The sequence below is a fragment of the Hyla sarda genome, chromosome 8 (genome assembly GCF_029499605.1).
Source record: "Hyla sarda isolate aHylSar1 chromosome 8, aHylSar1.hap1, whole genome shotgun sequence".
Lineage (NCBI taxonomy): Eukaryota > Metazoa > Chordata > Amphibia > Anura > Hylidae > Hyla > Hyla sarda.
The window spans coordinates 121967804-121984995 of record NC_079196.1 but is presented as its reverse complement, the minus strand read 5'-3'; the positions used below and the strand labels follow the sequence as shown (position 1 = coordinate 121984995).

Genomic DNA, 17192 nt, shown 5'->3' with positions numbered 1-17192 from the left:
CTTCTTTAACAGCGGCCTTCTTAGTCTTGCCAGGCTTCGTGTGGGAGGCTATTCTCCAATCATCCATCTTCAGCAGCGGAGGGAGAGGGGCTAGGTCCGAGATCGGGAGCCAGGAGGGGATTTCCATCAGGGGAAGATCTAGTACAGACCAGGCTTTGTCGAGATCGGCAGGTGTTCTGATGGTAAGTCTGCGCCTGTTGCAGGTGACCGATAGGCCAAAAGGGTACAGCCAGGCATACATTAAACCTTTTTCCCTTAGTTTTTCCAGAAGAGGTTTCATGACATGCCTTTTCGCCAAAGTAGAGGGAGCTATATCCTGGTAAAGTGCAATTTCTGCGTCTTCGTAACAGATGGGCCTTTGCTCTATTGCTGCCCGAAGGATCTCCTCTGTGTCTACAAAGGATAGCAGCCCACAAATTACGGCTCTCGGCGGTTCAGTGGGCTTAGGCTTCGGCCTAAGGGCCCTGTGGATTCTCTCAATGACTACTTTAGAAGCTCGGTCAGCGCCCAGTAGGCCCGCGAAGATTTCAGCGGCAATTTCGGGCAGCGCTTCATTTGCCCAGGACTCTGGGATTCCTTTGAAACGAACGTTCTTGCGCCTGCTACGGTTTTCTTGGTCTTCAATTTGCGCATATACGGAGTTCAGATGGGACTCCACGAGCGCAGTTCAGTCCACCAGCAGAGGAGTGGGTAGACAACGCTGCGCAAGCAGACTCCGATGCCTCCGTGCGATAACCAATGGCCTGTACATCCGACTTAATTTCCGCCAGCTCCATTAGTACTGGCTTGATAGCCTGAGCCAGTGCTTTTTTCATGAAAAATTTTAGAAATTGCTGAGTGAGCTGTGCCGGAGACCCCTCATCAGCTTCGCTCTCCCGCTCACCTTCATCTCTGCAGTCTCTCAGCGGGAGCGCGTCCAGCGCCATCTTGGGTTGGCGAGCAGGAAAGAGGCACCCCTTCTTCTTGAAGAATTTCGCCATGTCAGCCTGGCTTTTTCCGGGTCTAGGCGAGTCCCCAGGGTCTCCTTGAGCCGACTTGCCATATTTCACCATATTTCGTGCAAGACAAGGGAGTTAAGGGTGCTGTTTCCCTGGTTAGATGGGAGAGCCGACAGCTCACGCGTCCATCTCTATCTGCGGCTATGCTCCGCCCTCGGTAATATAATAATTTATTGCGCTTTTCCTGAGTGTTAAACCCCTGTGTGTTTAGTGAGATTAATTTAATGTCAGCTGCCATGTTGAGTGGAAGGGGATGATATCAACTCACCAGTTGTTGTAGGAGATGCCGAGGATCCAATCCGGAGATGGCACGGGTATCAGGAATACGTAATCTGTAAGGAAGGTAGAAAGAGAAGGTATTGAGCATATGGAAAAAAGGGTTCAGTAGGATAGGGAAGCCCCACAAAAGAGTGAGGGTAAGGGGACTATATAGAGTGGTCATAAGGACCAAGAACTGGATTGGGACCTGCCCAATCAGTAGCCTAGTGGAGGTCATCGTGGAAAGTGCGCCCTCAGAGAGTGCAGCAAAGGGCCTAGTGCAGTAGGGAAAGGGCATTTCAGAATGGTAGTGCTCGCTTCCCAGTAGATAGTAGCAGAATCCGTGGGGGAGTCAGGGAAGAAGCAAACTCGCATAAAGGCATACAAGTATATGAAGTGTCAATACAAACACTATTTAAGACAGAACATCGGGAGATAGAGTAAGTAGTATTAATATATTAGTAACAACAGCAGAGATACAGCTATGAATTTGCATGGAGCAAGGTGTGTTAACTCCACTATTGGGGGAACATCGCAAATCACAGAGAGTCAGCAACAATAGCAGGAATTGGAATACAGAATGTGAGGTAAGAGAACAATACGTCCTGACTCATTGTGAGCAAGGAGAAGAAGGCAATTTGCAACTTAGCTGTCCCTCAGGGTAATCATGTCTTAGGTTCCTGACATGAGAAACGCTGGCTGAGAGTCAGCAAGTTCTCTCTGTCATGTTGTTGTTGGCACTGATCTGGTGGTTTTGCCCTCGGCCAAGTCGCAGATAGGAACAGTTCTTCCCAGTAAGATAGAGGGACCGGGGGGAGCTTGAAAGTCGCCAAGAAAGACGGTAAATCCTCTGGTCTGCGAATAGTCGCGGTCGTACGGCCATGTTTAGCTGTCAGGGAAAAGGGTAAGCCCCATCTGTATACGATCTGGGCATTTTGTAGCTTGCTGAGGAGCGGTTTAAGAGAAGCTCATAACTTGAATGTACGCCGGGACAAGTCTGGGTACAGGTGTATGGGAGCACCGTTGTAGGTTAATTGCTTCACCTCTCGCTTTTTGCATTATCTCCTCTTTCTGTGTGTAGTGATGTATTCTGCAAATTACATCCCTAGGTTTAGTAGGGTCAGGGTTCTTGGCTTTTAAGGCACGATGTGCTCTGTCAAGTTCCACAGGTGAGTCGGGAGGTTTGTGCAGTATCTCATTGAAAATTCTTTGTAAAGTCCCTGGAAGTTCCTGGGGGGCCACAGATTCAGGCAGGCCTTTTATCCGGACATTGTTTCTCCTATTGCAATTGTCCATATCGTCCAAATGGTCTATCATATTAGATTGGCGCAGCGTGGTGGCTTTGGCGTTGTCATTGATGGCGTGTATTTGAGCTGAAACTGAGGAGCGGAAGGTCTCTAACTCACACACTCTATCCGTCAATTTGGAGACTTCCTCTTTGACCGGCTTGAGATCTCTTCTCCAAGCTGTTTTCAAGTCTGAGGCTAGGGATTGCATATCAGTTTTGGTGGGTAAGAATGCCAGTAGAGCTTGCAGTTCAGGGAAACGCTTCAGCGTATTAGTTGCGGCCTCAGGCGATGGCAGTGAGGAATCCATGTGTGAAAGGGAGGTTTCCTGAGAGCGTTCGGGTGTAAGGCAACACCGTGGAGGGCGTCTCTGTTCTGTTATAGTGTCATCAGATGAGGAGTGGCCTGAATGGTCTGCAACTCGGGGTGACACCTTGCTAGGAGTCTTAAACAAGGTCTTTTTTGCTGGGGGGCTTGCACCCCAATAATCTGGATTATCACTATCTGCCGCTGAGTCCTGAGAATCCCCATAAGAATCAGAGTCCATAGCGTTAGACCAATCAGTCACATCTTGCGGTGGCGCCCAGGAGCCACAGGGTGTAAGAGAGCATTCTGATTTTTGCTAGAAGTATTAGCTGTAGCAGAGAGAGTATTGGAGGTATCGTGGGCGTGCTTGGGAACCTCCCTAGGACATATTTCAGTTGGCGTGGAGCCATGGCCAGGAGCTATGTTAACTGTATTCACAGAAAGTGTAGGGGATGTCTGTGGAGTCTGCAGCAATTTAGCTGCTGCTGGTTGTTGGGGAGAGGCAGCTGCTGGGTTGCCATAGTTACAAGCTTGATGTGGGGAAGATATGGGATCACATCGAGCCTCTGGCATATCAGTGTTGAGGGGCACAGAGGCTATAGGTGGCACTTTGGTCAGTGGTGGTGATGAGTAAAATGTCTCTTTATGGCCCGAGGGGCCTCTACTCCCGTGGGTATGTGAAGGAGGATGGGAGGAGGCCTCGCTCTGGGCCGCGGCACTGTACCTTACTCCAGGAGCGCTCACTGCCTTCGCAGCCTCTGGTGTCCGGGACCAGCGCTTGTCCCTCTGCGACAGCAGGGGGAAAGCAGTGTCCTCCTCCGCTCGATTCATCTCTTCTGTGCCGGTAAGTGTCCCCTGAGCAAGCGGTGGCTGTAGTAGAGTTTGCGCCGCCACATCTGTGGGTGAAGAGATCGTGTCCTTCTGAGCAGGCGGCAACGGCGGCCGGGATGCAGGAGGTGAAGGCCGCAAGTCTCCGGTTAGCGCCAGGTTTGGTTTAAAGAAGGCGGTAATGGTCCCCTTGTTGTCTGCGGGCTGTAAGACGGTCTTTCTCTTCTTTTTACCCCGATGTCTGCCTCCCATACTCTAGGTAGCTGCCATAAAAGCACGAGCCCTGCGGGAGCTCTCACACTGAGCTGCACTCCATAAGCGTGCCAAGCCACGCCCCCCATAAGATACTTCTTTATGTGAGGGAACAGCATAGGACAGAGGCAATGGAAGGGCAGGGACTGCTCCCGGACAATGCCAACTGAGGGTTGTGTCTGAGGAACCCACCGACTGTTGACTGGGAGTATCAGATGTTACTTGTGATGAAGTGGATGACCGCGTCAACCAATCGACGACAACAGATGGGTTGTCGGTAGAGACACGACCGGTAGCTGATACCGGGCGCTCAGGCCTCTCTCTGTGACTCCTGCTGCCACTCGCCCCTAGTCTGCTGTGACCTCTGCCTGATAAATTTAGGCCTCTGCCACTCCTCTGAGCACGTCCTTGCACTTCTCTGCCTGACATACTTAGTGCGTATACAAGGGGAGTAAAATATGCTTCACTACACGCCTTTCACTGTATGTGGGCTTGTTGAAGATTAACAGGTTCAGAAAAGCACACTACTTATTTGTAGGCATGTGGTATGCACATATGACAGAAAAAAAAGGCTCTATAGTACACTTGGAAAACGTATTTTGGTTACACACCAGCCGGTGATTACTATTCCCTGCCCTTTCACTGTATGTAGGTTTGTTTCAGATTAACAGGTATAACAAAGCAAACTACTTATTTGTAGGTATGTGGTATGCACATATGACAGAAAAAAAGGCTCTATATTACACTTGGAAAACATATTTTCGTAAAACACCTACCGGTGATTACTCTTGCCTGGACTTTCCCGGTATTTAGACTTCCTACAGATTTACAGATACAAAATAGTATGTGGTATGCAGAAAAATGCGTTACAATGAGCCTAAAAACTCTGTAAGTTTTGTAAAACACCAGCCGGTGATTACTTTTGGCTGTCCTTTCACAATATGTAGGCCCTTGACAGATTAACTGGTACAAAATAGTACACGACTTAGATGTACATATCCGTTATGCACTTAGGAGTGCAGAAAAATGCGCTACAATGAGCCTAAAAACTCTGTAAATTTTGTAAAACACCAGCCGGTGAGCACTATTGATTGGACTTTCACAGTATGAAGGCCCTTGACAGATTAACAGGTACAAAATGGTACACTACTTAGATCTACGTATGCGGTATGCACTGATGAGGGCAGAAAATGCGCTACAATACGCCTAAAAACTCTGTCTTTTTGTAAAACACCAGCTGGTGAGTAATTTTGCTTGGACTTTCACAGTATGTAGGCCCTTGACAGATTAACAGGTAAAAAAATAGTACACTACTTAGATGTAGGTATGTGGTATGCACTGATGAGGGCAGAAAAATGCACCGTAGTATGCCTAAAAACGCTGTATTTTTTTAAAACACCAGCCAGCGAGTAATTTTGCTTGGACTTTCTCAGTATGTAGGCCCCTGACAGATTAACAGGTACTAAATGGTACACTACTTAGATGTACGTATACGGTATAAACTGATGAGGGCAGAAAAATTCGCTACAATAAGCCTAAAAACTCTGTCTTTTGTAAAACACCAGCCGGTGAGTAATTTTGCTTGGACTTTCACAGTATGTAGGCCCTTGACAGATTAACAGGTAAAAAATAGTACACTACTTAGATGTAGGTATGTGGTATTCACGTATGAGGGCAAAAAAATGCTCTACAATACGCCAAAAAACTCTGTATTTTTGTAAAACACCAGCTGGTGAGTACTGTTGCTTGGACTTTTACAGTGTGTAGGCTCTTGACAGATTAACAGGTACAAAATGGTACACTTATTAGATGTACGTATGCGGTATGCACTGATGAGGGCAGAAAAATGCGCAACAATGCGCTAAAAAAACACCAGCCGGTGAGTAATTTTGCTTGGATTTTCACAGTAAGTAGGCCCTTGACATATTAACAGGTACAAAATGGTACACTACTTAGATGTAGGTATGTGGTATGCACGTATGAGGGCAAAATACGATATGCCAAAAAACTCTGTATTTTTGTAAAACACCAGCCAGTGATTACTTTTGCCAGGACTTTCCCAGTATCTAGACTTGTTACAGATTTACAGATACAAAATAGTAGACTGCTTTGATGTAGGTATGTGGTATGCACGTATGAGAGCAGACAAATGCACTTTAGTCCATTGAGAAAAAACATATTTTTTCACAGCACCAGGACACAACAGTTCAGCACCACAAAAAAACGGGGATTAATCCCTAAATTGCACTTTGTGTTAAGAATGGTGTGAACTGGTTTTTATACCGTCTACAGACTAGTGTTAGCAGCAGATGATTTCTTGTGGAAAAAATACACATAATTGTGCTGAAAAATCTTTCCTGCCTCCCGTGATAAGGTTCATGAAGTTCAGGCAGCTTGTTGATATGTATGAGGCAACAAAAAGCTATCTGCCCCTCTGATAAAATTCTGAATGAAGTGACTCCTTCTCAGTGACAACAAGTACTGCACTTCTCTCTGTACACAACGCTAATGTGACTAGCAGTTGGAAGTGGAACGATACGGTATAATCAATTCAGCGTCTCTGTGTAACACACAGAGACACGCAGTCCGTCCTATCTCTGCAGTGTATATGGCATGAAATGAGCAGCTGCAAGATGGCTGCCGATTATATAGGGCTGTGACATCACAGGGATCAATGAATGCTGATAGGCTGCATCCCGCATATGATTCAGGATCATCACGCCTACCTCGCTTCCCGCCTCGCATTCCCGGCCTTCCCACATTCCCAGCATCCCCTGCCCCATGTAATGACATGTGGATCCGCCATTTTAGGTGTCCTGGAGCCTGGAACGCTGTAAAATGGAGTTTAATTAAGCGATTTGCGCAAAAGAATCGTGGCGATATTCGCATTAGTTGCGAATCAAATAAATCCTGAAATCGTAACGAATTCAGGTTCGTCTGCTTCGATTCGCTCATCTCTACTTTTATGTTGGACAATTTTAGTGATCTCCGTATGTGGTCAATAAATGTGTCTGCATCATTCAAGGATGGTGCTTCTGATGCTAATTTAATTGAGACAGGATCTAAATATTTACATTTCCTGACAAATGCTGTCATCATAGTCCATGGTTCCTCTCCATCAGGTACAGTCATTACCATTCTGTACGCTTTATCAACCTTCAACAAGAATGCAAAAGGATCATCTTGTAAAGTGACTTTAAAATTTTCTATCAAACCAAGCGATGGAGAGAAGTCACCAGTGGTAAACAAGATTACTTGTTTTAACCTATCACTGTCCATAGCATGCACACAATTTCCATAGCTATCCTCTCTTGGTGAGTCTTCTAGTCTATTAGCCATGTGTGAAAGTAACCATACACAAAATATTAAAATTTTCTGTTCGTCAGTTACATTATAATTATCTGTGTTAGTTTCAAAAACATCAATGTTATGAAAGGCATCCATTTTGTCATTGTAATGTACAAAAGAAGAGTTCCTTACATAATAATGATTGAAGGTAGAACGTTCATATCTGCTGGTCCTTGGGCATTCCTTCTGGTGTAGGAGAGGTAGCTTGAGAATGAGGCCGGCGAGGGTGCGTTGCTATTCCTCGTGTTGCTTGCACCTCTGCTAGGCTCAAATGCCCATCTTATATACCCTTAACTTATACCTAATTGGATACTTAACAAGAACTTAAATGTATAGATTCTATTTAAGTTTTATGTGGTAATGTATTTACAATACAGATATGGTCTTAAGTTGTTTCTCCCTAGCCAGTGACTAACTATGAATATAGCTGACACAACTAAGATATATATTTGGAGCACTACATGTGACTATATGTCAGCCATCTTGACTTATACTGACCTTGCTATATACTTAATAATAATTAGATCTCATATCAATGATTACATATGGTCTTGTGTTAGGTGTAAGTATCTTGTTAAATGTGTTAATTATGGTTTTACACTAACAAATTCTAGAAACAGCATATACTCACTGAAATAACACTTGTAATCCTCTGTTGCCAATGTCTTTTGGCCCTAAAATTTATTACTTTGGCCTTCTGTTTGTTACATTTGTCTCCAGTAAAACAAGGTTATTTATGATCCACCAAGCCCCCAAAAATGTTCTTGTTTCCTTTCATTTAAAGGGGTTATCCAGGAATAGAAAAACAGAGCTATTTCTTTAAAAAAAAAAAAAAAAAAAAACGTCTGTCTCCAGGTTGGGTGTGATTCTGCAGCTCAGTTCCATTAACGTTAACGGAGCTAAGTTGTAATACCACACCAAACCTGGAGACAGACGGGGAGCAGTTTTTGAAAGAAATTAGCTCTGTTTTTCTATTCTTGGATAACAAAGTTGATGTTGGGCCAATAAAATGTCGTTGACAGCCCAGACACGGCCCAATGTCACTACTCTTGCATTTGCCCAAAAGCTGCCTCATCTGTGGCTAATAACAAGTTAACAAATTCAAGAATATTACAAATTTTGCGATTAAAATTTGCTATTACGAATATTCATTTTTTTTAAACTGTTTTAAAAACTGAGCACATTGTAAGGATCTCCTTTGACTGATAAATGCAATGCTTTAATCATTTCATTAAAGACCCAGGGATGAGACTGTGAGGCGAAAGGTTCATTCTTGCGAATATTCACAATGCGAATATTTGCAAGCATGAACCTTTTGCCTCACAGTCTCATGCGAATATTCGTGGAAATTCCGCCCTACTTATGCCTGTGAGCCAATGAGAGTTCTTCAAGCACAGTTGTCAGAGCTTAGCAACGTCCCTAGCAACGTCCCTCGCATGATTTTATAGCGCGCATGCGCAGACAAGCAACATTTCGCTATTAATTTCGCATTCGCAATAGCGAAATTTCGCAATTCAAAAAAATTTCACGAATATAATGAATATTCAAATTTCACGAACATGGGACGAATATTCGTCCTCATATTCGCGAAATATCGCAAATTAGAATATTGCATATGCCACTCATCACTAATTAACACTAAGGAAACCGCACCCTGGCGTCACAACATCTAAGGGTTAATACCACCAGACCCTGCACTTACGTCACCGCAACTCCCCAGACACCTTAACTTTCCTGGTTCACCACAGCTCTTTTGGCGTCACAAACAGGATACGGGTGTGTGCCTTAAAGAACTTTGCTACCCTGACAAAAGCCACAGTCCTCCCCCTATTCAGAGATGTGCTTTGTGAACTGTCCAGAATTATAACATGTAGTGAATACAATTGCACCCAGAAGTGTACATGACTTTACTGTTGAGATTGTGCGTAGCAGGGGTGCAAGAAAATGTAAGGGGGAGGTGAAGATTGTCTTTCTGTGTCAATGTGCAAAATTCGCAGCAAAGCCATGCTGCGCTCTCCGCAACAAGTACCTGAAAGGTTTAAAGATTTACCAGAAAAGCGTGCAAAAAAGTCCCGCACTGGTCCACGACCCGCCCCTGGGCGTGGCCACCAAGTACACGTTTTGATGCCGAAGTGGAACTGCAATCTTTTGCTTGTGTTTGCCGGGGGACAGGAAGTTGGAGCTGCACCGATGACGTCCTACCGGCTGGCAGCCATCTTGTGGGAGCCCCATATAAAAGAAGCCAAGCAGCCAGACCTCTATAGTCTCGAGATGGCAGTGAGGTGTACAGAGATGGCGTAGCCCACCACAACATGTGAAGAGAGTCCTAAGATGGCGCCAAGTCAGAGGAAAGTTGCCGTGGCCGCAGCGCATCTTTTTCAAGATCTTGTCGTCCATTTGCAGCAGTTGTCCCTTGGGGCCAAGGAGGCCTACAACCTACCCCCGCTACCGGAGGACGACGAGTGGCCGGCTACCCCCAGAGGGGCATCACCCGGGAAATTCGGAACGGCATCACCAGTGAGACTGTCCCCTCACCACCGCAGAGGTTAATCCTCGGCCAAGATTCCGACTGAGGAATCGGACGTGAGTACTCCGGCTGAAGCCGCCTTTTCCTCTTCTCCCAGCCCAGAGAGAGATGTCCCATTGTCCCAAGTAACTCTGCCCAGTGCACGCCCGCGATCACCCTCACTCCCAAAATGGGTGTTCGGCGATGAGCCTGCACTAATTCTGTATATGTGGGATCACATCCTTTCCCTGCTGGGGAAGACTAATCCACCGGTCCCCACAGCAGAGGCAGAAAGGGCCCGCAGGGAGGCTGAAATCTTCGACGTGATCGAAAAATGGAAGGCCGAGCACAGGGAGAGATATGGCCCGAAACGCCTCCCTTATGAGGTCCACATGGAACAGCAAAATGACACAAAGAAACTAGAAGTGCTGTATATCCGCATGTTGGACTACCCACGAGAGGGTGAAGCACCCTTAGAGCGCCGACGCGCCACAGTGGTCAAGTTTGACAAGGCCAGAGGCTTCGGGACCCTCCTGGACTGCCGACACGGTGGGACAATCTTAGCCAACAGAAGGGCTGTGCAATAGGACTATCTGCCCAAAAGTTATCACTCCCTGGAGGGACGGGGATATTGTTGAATACACCCCAGTTAAAAGTCTGCGGGTCGAATGGGCTGCAGCTGTGACAAGACCAAAAAACCTGACACAAATTCCCTTCACGTACACGTACTTCCCTTCGGACGACTGGGACGCAGATCCCCACAGAATCGGGCCGTTGAGGAAGCCTAAAACAGCCTGTGAAGAGGAGGAGTACAGAGCACCCGCTGTGGACCCCAAGTATATGCCGAGGTCCTATTTTTCTGCAGCAGCTCTGCGGATGTGCCCAGGCCTACTCCCTCTGAGGAGGTGAGGCCTAAGCAGCGGGCACCAACGTATTTGCCCAGGCCTACTCCCTCTGAGGAGGTGAGGCCTAAGCAACGGGCACCAACAGATGTGCCTAGGCCTACTCCATGCCCGGAAGTGTGGCCTGACCAACTGGCACCAACGGTAGTACCAGTGGCCTCAGCGGCTGCTATCAATTTAGTGGTGAGCGTTAACCCCTCAGTGTTGCAGTCTCGACTCACCAATGTCTCATGGGACACTGCTATAAACCCTATTGGAGAGTCCCAACCTTGTGCTTCTCGCTACATATCTAAGAGCCTGAAGCACGCTGATAGGTGAGGTTGGGAGTCGAGGGAGTTCTCATTCTAAGTCATTTTTTCTTCTTTGCTTGCCATTAACTGTTGGTACTCCAGTACCTTTATTTTCTACAGATTTGTTTATGTGGTAACCTGTTCAAGAAGAAGTGCCTGGCACGACTATGCCAAGAAGTTCACCTGTTCAGCAATGTAACCACTTTCCCAAGCTTGTGCCTGGCCCAAGGCCGAGAGACTCCTTGCTTGAGGAGATCCTTGTAAGTTTTTGCCCGGCTCCGCCAACAGCCGTGATGTTCTTGGACTCATAACATAGGTGGACTGCTGATCCTTAGGTGTCTGTTTATAGTAAATATCCTCACAGTAATATATTTTTGTGCATAAAATGTTGCACACATACAGCAGGTAAATGTTACCTGAATGCATCAAATGTTGTTCTGCTATCAAGTAGCCCTTGTGTTCTAATAAAAAAAATGTCTATTGACATAAAATGTCAAACAAATGTAAGTGGTTATTGTACAGTAATATGCAATCCCTGTACACAAAGTACATATCTTTTTCATGTGTTATAGTTTACTTATAGGTGCCCTCCCAGCTCCTCTGGAAGTAACAATAAGGCCACCCTTCACTAACACCTACCAAAATATACCAATAAGGTATCAAGACTGACAACATTCATAAATAGTACATAAACTTCATTAGTGTAACGTCAGAATTCAGTACACATAACTCAGAAATATATCTCACAAACAAACACAAAATTAAGTCTTAGGGACTGTAACATGCTATATCTCAGTCCGTACCACTGTTATACTCTAAAGTCATGCACTAACATGTTCTTTTGTCTTTTACGTGTTCAGGATGCTCTTCCTGACTATAAGGTATTCCTGTAGCTAACCAAAAATACACGTATCCAAAAAGTTAACAGTATGTAGATTGTTATCTAGTAAAGAGTTCTAGGGGTAAATGTATAGCACCGATAGACCCTAGTAGCTAAGGCATTGGGCAGAAAGCCTCAGGCAACCCAATCCGCAACCAGTGTATAACTCTAGAAAATAATAGGTGGTATAATAATGTGTGGTATAATATCTAAGGTTTGTGAAATAGAAAAAAAAATTGATAGTGAGATTTATTACAGTATGTAGAAACATCAAAGTCATTATACAGACTTCTAGTCGTGTATCAGTCTATTTATCAGTCAAGAGAAAAAAAGTCAAATGTCAGTCAAATGATAGTTGTTTTTAAATTTCATGCATAGTCAATAGGTGCATAATAAAGTAAAATGGAGATACCAAAAGGATATATAGATACATTCATACTATCCTGTTTGTGATTCAATCCCCAACAATCCTGTTTGCATATTAATTTTAGAGCCTGTATGGACGTTTCTTACATTTCTTACATAGAGTATGAGACTCTATATTTTTGGTCTTATGTACTTCCAATAAACATAGTGCTATAAAGCACTCTAACCATACTCCGGCATCCTGTTTGATATTTCTGGAATCAAGAAAAGCGCCCGCAGAAAAGGTTATTTTTCTTCATTATTTCTTCACTTCCTGCATTGGACAAGCTTCCTTCTTTCCCATTTTTACCTTGGGCCAAGCAGTTCATTTCCAGAGGATCATTCATTATTTCTTCATTATTTCTTCAAGCTCCTTACATCTTCTAGAAGATAATCTAAATTGAGCTTTATGGCTGCCAAACTAATTCTTTACCTAATCCACCTGCAATTCTATGTGCCATGCATGTCAGTGCACTCCAGCTTGCAAATATGGTTTGGTGACTGGCTCATTGACCAGAATGTATAACCGTTTTAATAGTTTTTATTTGTATTTGTCAGCTATTGTACAGAGCTGTGAAGTATGATGTAATTAAAATAGAAAACAAGATGGTATTCTTGTATTGACTAGATATAAAATGTAATACTAACCTACAGTACAAGGTCTTAGCCTTATGGGTAATAATAAAGCCATGATCAAACCAATATAATTGTCAATAATCAGTCTTTTTCTTGGTCCAGCTTTAATTTCATTAGACCTGCAGTAAAATATTTAGGATGCTGTGTGGTGACAGCTCCTTTGTGCTCCATTGTGTACTGTATGCAACAGATATGTCCTGCTAGAAGCTTTTCCTCTATAGAATCTTAGGGTATTCTAATTACAGTATGACACTTCTTTCTGGTAGCTTTCTACAGAGTATGATAGAAAAAACTGAACACCCCTACAGGCATGTGTAGATATATTTAGCCCCCCATGCACTTCCATGGAAGCCCTATTATGGTTCCATACAAAATAAAACAGTGATACAGCATTGTTCATGAAGCCTTATTCAGAAAGAAGAAATACTAAATATATACTTATTTTATTTTCATTGCAGGTTTCCCAGCTGTATTTGTAACAGTGTGGGCAGTGGTCCGTGCCACATTAGCAGATGCAAGGTAAGATAAAGCACATTATATAGATGTATAAGAGCAATATTTCAAACTGAGTTACATGTATACTGTGTATAGAAAGCCATACCGTCTCCATGTCATCACAATACATCCTGTGAATCACATGTATTTCTATTTTTACTTTACTTTAATAAGAATTGTATAGGCTGCTAATCTATATTTCTGAGTAGACTCAGTATTGATCTCATTACTTTGTGCACTGTTTCTAGATTGTTTATAGCCATCATTTATGTTTCTGTATATGTATCTGAGATGCTTGGGATAAGGATACACTGTGTTGTTGAATTTTTTTTTTAATTTTCTAATTACTTTGTGACTGGTCAGAGAAAAAAAATGAAATATAAATCTATTCAGTGTTTATTCATATTTACAGTAGATATTTACTTTTTCTAATATTCTTAGTCTTTTATAAAGCACTTTTCAACATGAACTGTATGCCGCATGCAGGTTGTAGTTCCTGTAATATTTGTGCATTATATGCATTATAGTGATCTCAGGGGCACAGGAGCCCAACTGTGACTGACACATGCCTCCTATGTGTTGTCACTTCCATCATAGTGCATCTAATGATGCTTGATATAATCTGACAGCATAATCTGATCCACCAAGAACATATCTTACACCGCTTTTCTAGCATCTTTGGTTACATCATTTATCCACAGTTTGAGTACCCCGCATTAATTGCTGAAACAAGTTGGATTTACCATCTACATTTTCTGTTATAGGAGAATGTGTATACCAATTTCACAATTTGTGTCTAAAATTTTTGCATGTGGAGACTGGATTTGGGATAATAAGTATTGTCTATCCCATAATTTGTGTCTTATATTTTATGTGTGTGTTTTTGTGATCACTAGAACCCTACATTTCCAAATTTTCAATAATGATTTTAAAACATGACTTTTATTTAAAGCCTTCACTGTTAAAAACCTCAACCCACTGGTCTCATTGGTATAAACAGAAATTTTTTTTGTTAATCAGGTATCATGGCTGCAGTCCATGACTACCTATTGCTGGTAAACAGGTGATTATTAAAACTTTAACACATTGTGATGTGTAAAATGTTTAATGGAGGGGCACGATGTGTTAAAGTTATAAAATGGAGGGGGAATGTGTTAAAGCTTTAAAGGGAGAGGGGTAGTGTGTCAAAGTTGTAAGGGGGGCAATGTGTTAAATTTTTAAGGGAGGGGGCGATATGTTAAAGTTTTAATAATCACATCCTTAGTCTCTTCAGTAATAGGTAGTCATGGACTGCAGCCATGACACCTGATTAAAAAAAATGTTTTTTCTGAGCTGGCATACAGTAGCATGCATGTATTAATTCTCTGTTTATACCATTGAGACCAGCGGGTTGGGGTTTTTAACAGTGAATGCTATATATTAAAGGGGTATTCCAGAAAAAACTTTTTTTTTTATATCAACTGGCTCCAGAAAGGTAAACAGATTTGTAAATTACTTCTATTAAAAAATCTTAATCCTTCCAATAACTATCAGCTTTTGAAATTAAATTGTTCTTTTCTGTCTGGCAACAGTGCTCTCTACTGACATCTCTGCTTGTCTCAGGAACTGCACAGACTATGGGGATTTGCTTCTACTCTGGATAGTTCCCGAGACAGGTGTCATCAGAGAGCACTTAGACAGAAAATAACAACTCAACTTCAGCAGCTCATAAGTACTGAAAGGATTAAGATTTGTTAACCCCTAAAGGGCATGCTCCATAAAGGTACGGCACTGCATAGCATCACTTAGTGCACAGCGCCATCCCAGCGATCGCGCTGATGTCTGCCATTAACGGCGGCAATCACGCCATCTGTGGCAGTGTGGCACTTATAATGGCTGATCTGATCGCCTGCAGCACTGCCACAGGGATCAGATCAGCTAAGATGGCGGACGAAGGTCCCCTCACCTGCCTCCGTCTGTCTCCTGGGGTCTTCTGCACTGATTTGCCTTCCAGCAGACCAGAGCAGAAGATCGCCAATAATACTGATCAGTGCTATGTCCTATGCATAGCACTGAACAGTATTAGCAAATTAATGATTGATATAAGTAGTCCCCTATGGGGGCTTAAAAAAAAGTGTAACATAAATGTAAAAAAAAAGTTATAAAAAATGTGAAAAAAAATATGTGAAAAGCCCCTCCCCCAATAAAGTAAAAAATCTCCCCTTTCCACATATTAATACAAAAAAGTGAAAAAAAAGATAAATAATAAACATATTTGGTATCGCTGCATGCATAAATGTCTGAACTATAAAAATATAATGTAAATGATCCCCTATGGCGAACTGCGTAAACATAAAAAAAGGTCAACCATTTCTGCTTTTTTGTCACATCAAACTGCAAAAATGTTTTAATAAAAAGTGATCAAAAAGTCACATATATGCAAACGTGATGCCAAAACAAACTACCAATCATGGCGCAAAAATGAGCCCATACTCATCCCTAAATAAGGAAAAATTAGAAAGTTATAGGTGGTCAAAATAGGGCAATTTTAAACATACTTATTTTGTAAAAAGAAAACATGTCATTTATATCGTTAAGTGTACAGCGCAAAAACAAAAACCTCTAAATTAGTAAAATTATGATTTTTGTTTAACCCCTACAGGACCCATGACGTAACGGTACGTCCCGACACCCTGGGTCTTAAGGACCAGGGACGTACTTTTACGTCATGGGCAGTTCTGGCCCCCGCCGTGCGCCGGGCGGGGATCGGAGCGGGATGCCTGCTGAAATCATTCAGCAGGCATCCCGTGTAAATGCCCAGGGGGGTCATCAGACCCCCCATGTCGGTGATAGCGGCAAATCGCAAGTGAATTCACACTTGCGATTTGCGCGATTCCGGGTCATTACGGGTCTATAGTGACCCGGTGACCGGGAATGTAAGGGGGATCGCGGGTGTCTAAGACACCCAGGATCCCCCTGAAGCGATAGGAGTGAGGTGGCAGGGTTGCCACCCCTCCTATCCCTGCTATTGGTGGTCTAGACACGACCACCAATAGCAGATCGGGGGCGGGGGGTTTACTTTCATTTTCCCCGTCCTGTCCTCCCACAATAGGCGGGGCAGGATGGGGAAACGACGGGGAACGGCGCTGAAGATCCACTTACCGATCCGGGCGGGCGACGGAGGCTGCGGGCGACGGAGACCGGGGGGCGGCGATGACGTTCGGCTGGATCCGACGGAAGCCGGTGAGTTGCCTAGCAACATCTGGAGGGTACAGTTTGAGACCATTATACAGTGGTCTCTAACTGTAGTCCTCCAGATGTTGCAAAACTACAACTCCCAGCATGCCCAGACAGCTGTTTGGGCATGCTGGAATATGTAGTTTTGCAACAGCTGGAGGGCTACAGTTCGAGACCACTATATAGTGGTCTCTAAACTGTAGCCCTCCAGATCTTGCAAAACTACAACTCCTAGCATGCCCAAACAACTGTTTGCTGTCAGGGCATGCTGGAAGTTGTAGTTTTGCAACAGCTGGAGGACCAGAGTTTGGAGATCACTTTGCAGTGTTCTCTAAAACTGTAGCCCTCCAGATGTTGCAAAACTGCAAATCCCAGCATGTCCAAACAGCAATCAGCTGTCTCGGCATGCTGGGAGATGTAGTTGCGTACCTCCAGCTATTGCATAACTACATCTCCCAGCATGCCCTTCGGCGATCAGTACATGCTGGGAGTTGTAGTTTTGCAACAGCTGGAGGCACACTGGTTAGAAAATACTGAGTTAGGTAACAGAACCTAACTGAAGATTTTGCAACCAGTGTGCCTCCAG

At 43.9% G+C, this 17192-nt stretch overlaps 1 protein-coding gene across 3 annotated transcripts in view; it reads left to right on the top strand.

Moving 5' to 3' along the window:
* Positions 1 to 17192, top strand: part of PTH2R (parathyroid hormone 2 receptor) — a 525422-nt gene that overhangs the window by 214072 nt on the left and 294158 nt on the right. For all 3 annotated transcript variants that reach the window (XM_056535219.1, XM_056535218.1, XM_056535217.1), the window contains one exon: positions 13354 to 13414. In XM_056535219.1, the coding sequence (XP_056391194.1) occupies positions 13354 to 13414 (61 nt within the window). The remainder of the gene's footprint in view (positions 1 to 13353; positions 13415 to 17192) is intronic.